At 38.2% G+C, this 12,070-nt stretch overlaps 1 protein-coding gene across 2 annotated transcripts in view; it reads left to right on the plus strand.

The window, feature by feature from the left end:
- HSPA12A (heat shock protein family A (Hsp70) member 12A) overlaps positions 1 to 12,070 on the plus strand; it is a 62,344-nt gene that overhangs the window by 13,833 nt on the left and 36,441 nt on the right. For both annotated transcript variants that reach the window (XM_068951619.1, XM_068951620.1), the window contains exons 2-5: positions 384 to 469; positions 2,732 to 2,859; positions 9,810 to 9,996; positions 10,874 to 10,978. In XM_068951619.1, coding sequence (XP_068807720.1) covers positions 384 to 469; positions 2,732 to 2,859; positions 9,810 to 9,996; positions 10,874 to 10,978 — 506 coding nt within the window. The remainder of the gene's footprint in view (positions 1 to 383; positions 470 to 2,731; positions 2,860 to 9,809; positions 9,997 to 10,873; positions 10,979 to 12,070) is intronic.

The raw sequence follows: 12,070 nt of genomic DNA on the forward strand, positions 1-12,070 counted from the left end.
TTGATCTCACAGCTTCTGTTAGGTTTCTGCATTCACACATTTAAGTCTTAAGCTATTAATGTAAGTGTAGAGCGTTCAAGCCACTTGTGTCCAGTATGGCTTCTGAGTAATATTTAGGAAGACTTCAAAAATTATATATGTTAGTGTGGAAGGCGAAAGAGTGAAAGGTAGTCATCAAGCCCGGAGAAATATTTTAAAAACAAAGCTGCAGTTGTCTCAGCATGTTCTAAGGGCAAAAAATAAATTTACAAGGAGGCTGCAGAATCTGCTTTCTTTTTTAGCAGATTTCTTACAATAGGAAAATTCTGTGGTAGTGTGCAAAGCAACGGTCCTATCCTACTTATTCTGCTTAGTGACGCTGCGGAACTTTTGTCTCGTTTTAGATGCAGTTTCCACATCTGCTTACTCATCACCAGCCAAAAGCTTGGGAGACCCTGGAATAACACCACTGTCCCCATCACATATTGTGGTAAGAAATGTACTCTTGTTATACACTGTATGTTGACGTTACTTTCTCCTGCCTGTTCCATGGGAGGTAGTTTCTTTAGAAGGTTGTCATTTCTGTGCATGCTGATCCCTTTTATGCTAGCCATAGCTTTAAGTGAAATTTGGGTCTCACTCGAGTTGGTGAGGAGAGAGCTCCTCTTCCTTTCAGCAAGGTCCTTTCTTTTTCTTTTTGTGTACTTGCTGAGCTAATAGATTTGATCCTGTATATTTTCATATCAAAGCCAGGAGCTTCTTGATCCTCAAGGTTCCCAAGTTCTGTCCCTATCTTTATCATTGATTTGTTTAGGCAGCCCCTGAATAATCTCATCTGTTCTGGGGGGAAAGATATGTATGATACTTAGCAGTAAAATCTGAATTCCCAGGGAAAAGGATCTCGTCCAGCAGAGAGAGAAACTCAAAATAAAGTTGTTCTAGTTTCTTAAGAGAAATAGGAACCTTTAACTTTTAGCAGCAAGGAAATGTCCCATAAAGGAAGGGTGTTTTAGTCTGTGTTATACATCATGTTCATTTTGTTGACTAACTCCTACTAAAATTAAGTCCCATCTGTTTTCAACATCATCTGTAACACAGTGTATGCACAGTATTTCTCAGTGTTGCAGAAAACGATGTTCAGAACACATTGCTATCTTTGTCAGTTTTTTTCCTTGGCTTTCCGTATCGAGTTGAGTAATCCCTATTCTCTTCCCTCTGAGGTTTTTCAGAGTTCTCTCTTACAAATGTTTGCCTTTATTCCCTCTTTTCTCCATATACTCTAGAATTACCACCACTTATCTCTGTCACGCTGATGGTTTTACATCCTCATCCAGTTAGGTTTGTTCTTTAAATGCTTTGTGGAAAACATATATTTACACCTTGCTTTAGTGAAAAGATTTATCAGGAGAATCCAAATAAGTTTTATGGTATTTGAGACCAAACTTCATTACTGGCTTTCCTCTGTTTTAAATATCAGGCCTATGGGATAATTTTGGAAAATAGAGGGATACAGCAGAAAGGGGCTGGAAGTAGCAAGCATGGAGCTGGAGAGATGCAGGAGATATGTGAGGAGGATGAAGGAACATTGCTCACAGTCAGTAGGTTTGGCTGTTCCACTGCAATGATGGTAACAATTGCTTTGAAATGTTATTGAGGGTACAAGCTGACAACAATAGTGGAGGATTCACAGGAGTGACCTGTAGACAGTTCTGTCCCATGGTGGTTTTGCCAAAGTGATGTGTGTGCAGAGAGGTGTGTTACTCTCTGTCACCACCTACCTGCCTCTAGGATGTAGCCTCTTCTTGAGTGGTTCCAGCTCTCTTCTAGTCCTGCTAAGCTGTTAGTGCTTTGAACACCATCAGTATGCGAACAATCGTTCCTTGGCGCTTGGTACTTACTGCTTCTCTGTATTGTCACGATAGGCAGCAGCGTCCTGGGGAGTGGCACTATTTCTTGTTTATTAAGGTCATGCTTTATAGCGCATCGTTATGATTTGGCCATTATGAGTGGGCCATAACCCCTCCACCTCTTCTGGTTAACATTCCCATGCTGCCCTGGACTGTGGTTTTCAGGGACTGCAGGATCCTAGGTAAAAGGAGAGGCAGGGAGAAGGACTCAAATTCAGTATAAGCAGCTGAACAACTTTCCATATCTTAGCATAGACAAGAGAAAAGAATGCATAGAGTGTTTCTGAAATAAATGTTGTATACATTCTCTTCAACAAATAATGGCATATGTGATGTAAAGCTTATTGCCCTGTGCTGGGTTGTTCTCTCTCCGCTACTTTTGAACTACTGTTCAAAAGTTTGAACTACTGTTCAAAAGCGAGTAGTATCTCAGGCTCAAAGTCATATAACTCCTGTAACCACATAATAAATCCCAAATATAATACATTGATGGGTATAAACATATTCTTCAGTTTTTCAATTAAAAGCAAAAACACAGCGTGTGTTTTCAAGGATACAGGCGGACAGCTATTCCAGAAAACGTGTATGAAAGAAACTCTGATTCAACTAGATATGTATAAAAGGCACCAGCAAATATGTTGATTGAGCTGTATATTAAATTTCCACTTACATTAGGATACGAAGCTTACTGGCAATAAGTTTGGTCACAAATATACTTTTAGGGAACTCCTTATTTTCGTGGGAGAGAGATGCATATCTCAGAACTGAAACGCTAAAGGATAAGATGGGTTACAGTTATTTCTAATCAGTGACTCAGTGTCTATTCTGCTTCTGCCATTTAACAGAAGGACTCTGATGCAGATGATGCTGTGGAGCAGTTATTTCTTGTTGTTGTGGCTATTGATTTTGGCACAACATCCAGTGGCTACGCCTACAGCTTCACCAAGGAACCGGAATGTATTCATGTAATGAGGTAAGGGCTGCAATGCAGCATTTAGTTTTGGACGGTGACAGCATGTATTGCCTGCAGTAGCTACAAATATTTTCTGCAAGAGCTTGGAATCTCTAGATTTGTCTGATGTTACGACAGTGAACACCTTTGTCATGATTAGAGTTCTCTGTTGCATCTTACTGTGTTCTAATTTGCTTTAATAATCAACGTGAGCATGTCCCCTTTGTGTTATTTTGCTGAGTTTATAAGATGACATGAATAAAAGGAGGGATCGGTGAATATTTAGAATCATGCAGGATGCAGCGATAGTTACTAAGACAGTATGTCCTTACCCATGAGATCGTAAGAAAGATTACACATTTAGAAGAACAGTCATGGCTCTTATATGGATGGTAGAGAAGAGGATATTCAGCATTTAAGAAAATGTTTCAATTTCTAGTGCGTGTGGGATTTGGTAGGCTCATGTTAACCCCATTAATGACGCCCTTATTGTGTAGGACTTGTGGTAATATCACAGGTGCATAAGTCAGTGCAGCAGCTCAGTGTTCCCCATTAGCCTGAAGTGAAAGTGGGTAAGTTGTCTGAAGCAGCCCATATCCTCGAATCATGCTTATATGCAGTTGCACATCTCGCACTTTTTAGTCATTTGTATCCAGAAATTGGTAGTTCATTTGGCTGATTTAAGCTTTTTAAGCATTAAATTTGACCCAAATCCCTGATAATGATGCTGCGAAATAAGCAATCAAAAGCCATGAATGTGAAAATCAAAGTTTGATGTGAAATCTGTTCTGTATTGTATGTATGCAAGGAACAGAGTTTAGATGCTATTGTTATGTTCTTTTGTTCTATTTCTTGATTAAATCAGCACAGCCTTTTTTTTTTTTTCTTCCCCATTTACAGATCTGATGCATATGAATCCAATGCAATCACCAATGCAAAATCTATTATGGTAGTTACCTAAAAGGGAAGAATCACAAATCATTCTAATGTTGTTTTTCAGTTTTTCTTTTTTTATTGTGTAAGAAGACCAAGATATAGAAAATTTCAGGCATAAACAAGAGATGTATGAAAAACTTAGTTATAAAAGTTCCTCTGAACAAAGCTGCTGTTGGAGCAATAGGTAATTTACTATTTGTTGCTCTGTAATGCTGAGAATTAAAGGATGAAAAGACTAATCTGCTGTAGTCCAGAGTGATATACTGCAGTTTTTCTAAGCAAAGATGTTAGCTGAATGCAACTGTTTAAATCTCAGCAGACAGAGATTGTGCAGTCAGTCTGAATGGTCAGTTTGTATAACACTGCAAAGTATTTCAGGGAGATCTGATAAAGCTAGGTGATATGAAATAAAATCTAAGAGGAGGTGAATTTTGAAATTGTGATAGGCCATATGGCTGCAAGATGTATTTGCAACGTTTTCAGTATGGACAAGTATTGCTTCAAGGCCTTCTTGTGTCCCATCTATCTCTTCTGCTAACAGCTCAGGAAGCTGCATGGTGCTAGAAGTCAAAGGACGGGTAAGGTGTAACTATCTTAGCTAGGTTACTGGGTTGTGGAATCAGAACCCATGTTTATCAGTATCTCCTAATCTCTTTTGAGAGCAGATGATTGAATCAAAAGTCTTAAACTAAGCAAAACTGGCTGAAGTGAGGGAAAATATCTCTGAAACTGTACCTGAGCAATCCAAAATCGTATGTATCTACAGTGTCAGTCCTGTAATCATTGTGGAGTTTTTACTTAGGGATGTCCCTTAAGCCATTTGGAGGCACGATTTGACTTTAGGACCTGGTTTTGCCATTGGGTTCACACTCTGCTGCAGTTAATTACAGATTCTCTTTCTAGGGTACCTGGATTACTGATGCAGACCTCAGACTGAGACATTGAAATCCAGGTGCTATGTAACCAACAGAGAGTATATTCCAAATCTTAAATTTCTTGTGGTTCAAAATATCATATTTTATGATACTTACGATATTTTATGATTCTCACACAATCATGTTTCAGACTTATGTAGACATTATGGGATCCTGATTGAAAAAAAGGAAATGAAATAAATTAATGCATTTATTTCCAAGCAGAAGGAAAAAAGAAACACATTTTGCCCCCCCAAAAAATCCAACAGATATTTCAAACAGTGGAAAATATTTTAATAACAAGAATGTCTTAAACAATACTGGCTATATTTCTGGCTGTGAAGTTGTACTGAAAAAGTTCATAAAATAAAATATTTTGCTGGCAGGGAATATGTCCAGAATGCTCATTGTCTTGTTAATGCCAGGATTTTGGGGAAGATATTGCTGAAACTGAATTATGTAATAATATATATTAATACGTGAAATCATAGAATTCGATGAAAAGAATTGTAAATCTGTCAGAATAAGGCATTCAGTAGTTCAGAAGGCATTAAGAACTTGACACTGTACATGATTAGGGTTACACGTAGGATGATTTACAAATATTTCAGCAGAGTAAATGTCACTTCTCACCCATATTTGAGAATGTTTACATTAAAATAAAGCATACCAGTGATACATGGTCCTCTTTGCTTCTTAACATTTTTTCCACTTTCCCTCCCTAGTGTTGATCCTTTCCAGGCATTTGAATTTCTGACTGCCTTTTAACAAAGCTGCTTTTCTGTAAAATATCTCAAAGAAGGGTAAGGTGGTTTCAGTTAGAAGATCCTACTTCGGTAAAAGAGTTAACATACAGGACTTTAGTGGGAAGTTAGACTGTAGAGTCTCAGCAAAGTTGTGATTCTAGATGTATAATCAATAGACAAACAAAATCATGTTTTTGTGTATTTATTTAGTGCGAGGCCCGTTACTTAAAAAAGATGAGTTTGTAGACATTGACCTGGCAAAGTGTTTTGGTCATATGCTTAGCTTTAAACATACGACTAGCTGATTTCACTAGCCTAAAGCATATGTTTGGAATTGGGCCTGTGTTTCTAGATGACTGATGAATGTCTTTACCTTGATTGCATAGTATTAGTTACTGTTTTATCAAATTTAGGTAATACTTCGTGCCTGTAAACTCCTATTAGTTCCCTGCTGCTTCTGTAAATACACTTGTGTTACCTTATGTCAGGTTCTTGTTGCAAGGTAAAAGTACACGATTAAAATGAATGTTATTCTCTGCATATCTTTAGACTATGAATAAATTCTTATGAACAATCTGGCCGTGACTTCAGTAAGCAGTGCAGTGCCAGAGCTGTAATGAAACACATTTCCATGCCGCAGAACTAGTTAATAACTTCTCCATTGAAGCGAATACATGTTTTACATGGTTTTGAAAAACTCCTATTGATTTACATGCACTTATGTATAGCTGTAAATGCTTTGGTCGCAGATTAAACAGCAGCAAACTGAATTTACGTATTTCATAAATGGATACGAAATACACAGAAAAATGTGCGTGATTATGAAACAAATTGCAGCCTATCTTTGAGGAGAATGTCATCTTGTTTCAGCATAACTCCTTTACTTCCGACTTCCAGTTTTTGGGTTTTTTCTTTCTTTTCCTTCTCTTCCCTATTGGATAGCGATTCTTGGCAGACACACGCTCGCTCTCGCACATGCACACTCACAGGCGTTCAACCACGTTTTGATGACCCCACCGCTTCATTTCCTTGAGTGTTATGCTGCTGCTCTGGATCAAATTCTCATCACTCTCCGAGGATCACTCTTTACTCTGTCTTTTAGCCAGATTCATGTGTAAGGAAGGACGCTTCTCTGATCTTAGTATAACCTTGTGATCCTTTCCACACGACTTCTGTTTTTGTTCTTTTTTTCAGTTTTGCTATATTGTCAGATCTTCTGTGACAGTAAACTGTTCTATACAGCTATACTGTTCTATAAGCTACTCTATTCTATATCAGCCTAGGAACTGGCCTCAAATATTTTTAAGTTTAGGCAAAAATTTACCTTGGATTCTGCTTGAGTAGACTTTCAGCTGTCACCCTGCTTTCAGGAAATATCCTTCACATGCATTTAGAGTACTGCTGGCTCGCATTAGGTCACGCTCTTAATACACGTTTCCCTTTTTTTTCCTGAAGAGCATTATTACCGTCACTTTACCTGTATCAGAACCATTAAAGCAAAGTGATGTGACCACAGGGGTTGAAATCCTGACCTCACACTATTGAAAGAAAGCCTCTATTAAGAGGACTGCAGCTAGAATTCCACCTAAGAAGAGCGTAGCAGAGTCAGAAGTTAGCATGCACATGCTATTGACTGCAGCTGCTTCTCTCTAAAAAAGATGCCACATAGGAATATATTTAAAGCTCTGAGTGCAAATGGTACAGTCAGACTTCCTTTTCTGTATTTTTATTGCTCTGTCTGTGACTGAACAGAAATACAGGCTGAGAACTTTTGAACCTGCTGAACAATTTCAGTGTCTAGTTTCTATTAGAAACTCGTAAGCAATTGAACATCTAATTCCTTAGACGGTTTTGAAAATTTCAGCCATAGTACTGAGCATCGATTTATCATCATCTGAACTGCGCCTTACGTGTATTTATTCCAGAAAGAGAAAATGTGCCTATCCTTAAAGAAAAATAAAGAGGTATTGTTATTAGCCAGCATCTAAGCACACGTTCTATTTCTGGAGTTTCCCACCAGTGACTCGGAATGAATCATTCATGATTGCAAGGCAAAATGATACCGCCCTGCCTCCTCTCTGTTTGCAGCTGGTGTGTGGGATTTAACATTCTGCTGGAATAGGCAGTGCTTTCTGTTCATGGGCTGTGGGATCTGTACTCATCATTGGAACCATATGTTTGCTCTAACACCTACTCCAAGATTTTTGGAGATGACCTACTACTTTTCTAGCAGCAGGTTAGAAGAAATGAGTTGGAACCAGTCCTTGACCAGCTGATAATAGCCCTGGGGCTGAGCAGTAGGGCCAGTGAGTTTAGCAAAGATTTCCCTTGGATGAGGGTGAAAAACATCCATTTCTTGTCATGCTGTTTCTGCTTTCAAATCAATGGGAGTGCCCTCTATATTAGATTAAATTCCTAGACACGGGGGGTTTCCCTGTCATCACTGATAGTGGTGCAAGGAAAAAGAATAACATATCCTGGAACCATCTTTAATCTTTTTTTTTCAGGGAAAATGCTAAGAAATAATATATAAGTAAATTTTTCAGGGAACAGTTTTATAATTCATATGAAATATGTCAAGTAAATATATCCAGGTTTAAAAAAAAAAAAAGTAAAACACATTTTTCCTTTTTTGGATCTAGTTGAAGAGTCTTATGGCTTCCCAGCACTTTATAAGATCTTATTCCTAGTTGCTTATTACTTTGCCAAGTATTAACCCCTTAGACTGAAATTTTCCATGTCAGTTTTCTGCCCCAGTCTGGAGGTTAGTTAACTTTCAGCTACTTCAACTGCCTCTGAGAGTAAAATGGAAAAAAACCCCATTTTCCTGAATAACCTTCCTATGCCACATGATCAAGTGCCACAAAACAATGCAATCTTCTTGTCCTTCAAGGACTTTTGGCAGTAGTACGTTAGGAAAGTGTGCTTTGCTATCCCTAGAAAAAGCACTCAACGTTCAGTTTAATAGTGAATGTGATTGCCCTTGTGATCTTAACGTAGCCTCTTTTTGAGCAGCATTATGATTACGGCTGATAGTTTGCCCAGTTTTTCCACTGACACTTTAAAAAAGAAAAAAAAAAGTCTGATAAATGTTCATTTCCCATGCTGAAAGTAGATGTATTTTGGGGGGAAACAATAATGTGAGTTCCTTATTCTTTCCTTCTCCTTTTCTGTGATGGAGAAGTGAAGGGAAAATAGGAATATGCTCAGCTATTGCTGTAATACCTTCCTTTTTACTCTATGGCCTTACAGGTTTTTTTTCCTCACGCAGAATTCTTGCTGCATATAATACGAAGGATGGAGAGTGTTTTCGTATTCGATGTTCTTATTTATTTTCCTTATTATCTGTGAGCCAAATTTGTCCTCACACCATTCAAATCTGAACTGAAAAACGTAACATGGTTTTTCATAGGCCTTTTTGTGTGGCTTTCACCATAATACCTTAGTGCTGCTCAGGTTGTGAAAATACTTTCACGACCTTAGTAAGATAGGATAGTTTTATCTGACGTTTTTATGGATGGTAGCGAGGGAAGGGCTTTCATACCGATCAGATATTTTGGGGTTGGGGAGTAATTTTTTTTTTTTTTTTTTTTTAAGAGAGAGAGAGATTGTAAAATGTTCATAGCTTTTTGGACATTTAAAACACAAGTTCCATTGACTTCTGGTGAGTAGAAAGTGCAGGGAAGAGTCTTCCGGATCTGCAGACTAGGTATCAGAGTTTCAGGTGTCCAGGAAATTAGGAACATGCACAGATACTGGATATTTGCTAGACTGACTTGTCTGGCATCACAGAGCTTTCTGTAACAGAAGCAGGGATTTAATCAACTTCTGCGCACTGGAGGCAGCTGATTTAAGCAGGTCCCTAGTTCAAAATTGGGAAAAATATTCTCTTACAAATAAGCATGCAAGTAGTCTGATTTAAGACTGCATAGGCCACTGGTTTTGAGGATTTGGCTTTTCATTCTTGGTTAATGTTCTTAAATAATTATAAGATTTTTTTTTTTTCCGTGCCACATTTATTGCATGTGTATGTTTAGTTTGAGAACTTAAGTGTAATGCTGTTTCCTTGTTACTTCTCTGTGGCTCATTTCAGGGGATCTGTATTCTTATTAAAGAAATAGTATGGTTATATCCTTAAAAACTATGCAACTAGATGCAGAAATTATTGAATTTTCTGAAGTAAAATGGCAGTCCTCTTTTTTTGGATGTGAATAAAAACACTTGCCTTTGATCTTATGAGGACTGAAATTAAAATCCTTGGAGGGGAAAGCAGCGTGTGCAATCTGCTACCAGGTTGTTTTCTCACAATACGCTAATTTTCCTGCTGCTCTAAACATCAGTATCACTTACTGAAGATGGTTCACTTGTTTAATAGACGATGGGAAGGTGGAGATCCAGGCGTATCCAATCAGAAGACACCAACTACTATCCTCTTAACACCAGAGAGAAAGTTTCATAGCTTCGGGTACGCAGCAAGAGATTTCTACCATGACTTGGATCCCAATGAGTCAAAGCATTGGTTGTATTTTGAAAAGTTTAAGATGAAGCTACATACCACTGGTGTAAGTAGTAACTAACTCTCTTGGATAATTGTGCATTTGCTACTCAAATCATCTGTGGAGGGTGCTAGCTGTTGCCTAAAGACTGAAAACGAGATATGAAGCAGCTTCATTTATAGGTTTAGAAAGTAAATAAATTAAATAAAACATTTCAGTTAACATATTTTGGTTTATTTTGCTTCTCACTGCCTTTGGTAAGTGTATTTTGGACTGCCTGCTTTCTAGACCTTAGCAGTTCAATAGTTGCTTTCCTTAGACCTTCCTGTCCTAATTTTCTTTGGTGAAATTCATAGCTGTGTGGGGAGTCTGCATGAGGTCTGTCTGCTATATAAAATCTATTCAGAAAGCAAAAATGGAATATAAGAGCCATGATGAGCTCCTTTGCACAGAAGCAAATTCTACTAAATTGTTTGTAACAATTTGACACAACAATTTATTCCTACTGATTATATTTTTGTCTTTAAACTAAGCGATTCTAGAGCTTTGGGACGTGGCCAGTACTTTATGTATTGAGATGTTTTCTGGTTTCATGTGTTGGTAGGAAGCCAAAACTCTATGCATTTAACTATTAATTTGTGTTAAATACCTTGCATACACAGCTTTGTTGCAATTAATTGCAGATGCAGTTTATTCTAATTATTTAATATTTAGTCCATAGTTCTCTGTCGGCCTACAATTATTTATAGACATGGTAGGTATTTTAAAAAAGGTCTAAAATAAACAGCAAATGTTATGCTCCAGGAAATTCAAGTGATGAGTGAGATCCTCTTCAGAACAATTTTGTCACTTTTTCCTAGCCAGGTGGATAAAGAAGCAGTGGGAATTAATTTTATGTTTACTTCTTCCTTTTAGTAACTTCCAGTTATTTTCTTTCATGTAGAATCTTACCATGGAGACAGACCTGACAGCTGCAAATGGCAAAAAAGTCAAAGCACTTGAGATATTTGCTTACGCCCTGCAATTCTTTAAGGAACAGGCATTAAAGGTAGAATAACGCTTCCTTATCTAGATTCTCTATATTTATAGCTGATAAAAATGTGTGCCTAACACTTTTAACCTTGCCAAGCTTTGACCTCAGTAGTGTTTGATGTAAACAAAGCAAGGCAGCTGTAGAGACGCTAGGAAGGCTGTGGACTCTGAAGAGTTCATAATAGCCTGAAGTGATTTCCCTTCGCACAGGGGAAGCTTGATTCAGTAATAGCCAATGCATCACTGTGATGCAGAGTTCTGAATATTTTCTTACTGGTATAAATCTTTTCTATTGCTTTTTTTTTTTTTTTCTTTCATAGAAAAAGTTGATTTGAAAATAAAATTTAAAATTGCAGGACCTCAAGTCAGCATTTCACTCTATCTGCATGTTTAACTTTCGAGGAATTAACAGCGAGACTGGCTTCTGGCCCTGGCCCCTGCAGTTCTGCTGCTGGGTCAGTTTGTTGTCCTGTGCTTGCTCGAGGTTCTCCCTCACGTTAAAGAGTTTATACTGTGAAACCTTGTAGGGTGGGCACCCACCGTTGTCCCCAGTGGCTGAACAAAGGGAAGTCAGAGGAGCTGGATTTGTTCTGTAATAGAGATTATTAAAAGCTGTTTTCCAGTTTAGTGAATCTCACTGTAAGTCCGTACAGTGGCGACCTGCTGAAGTGCACAGGGTAGCTGACACGGCAGTGGTGTAGCTCCGCTAGCGCAGTGGTCTGTATAGGCTGCTTGTTTGCACTGAGAAGTTCAGTGTTTTATTCTGTGTGGGACTTTGCACTAGTACAGGTACATAGCCTTCATTGTCCAAGCCAGCTCAGGTACCCCAGCACAACGCTCCTTTGTCCTGCTTCACGCAGTTAAACTGTAGTGCGCTTTGCCAAAGAGCCATGATTAGGCTCGTTTAATGGTGTTTTGGTCTTGTGCTGACCATTCACAGGGGTGAATTTCATGTCGTTATGCTATGAAATGTTGTTTCTTGCCCTGATCCTCCTCAATGTACGTTTATATAAAAAAAAAAAAAAAAAAACCTAACAAGCATTAGGGAGAACCTTGAAGCAAGACATCTGTTATGGGTTTAATTCCTGCTGTGTTCTGAAATAGTGCC

Source organism: Struthio camelus, chromosome 7, assembly GCF_040807025.1.
Source record: "Struthio camelus isolate bStrCam1 chromosome 7, bStrCam1.hap1, whole genome shotgun sequence".
Classification (NCBI taxonomy): domain Eukaryota; kingdom Metazoa; phylum Chordata; class Aves; order Struthioniformes; family Struthionidae; genus Struthio; species Struthio camelus.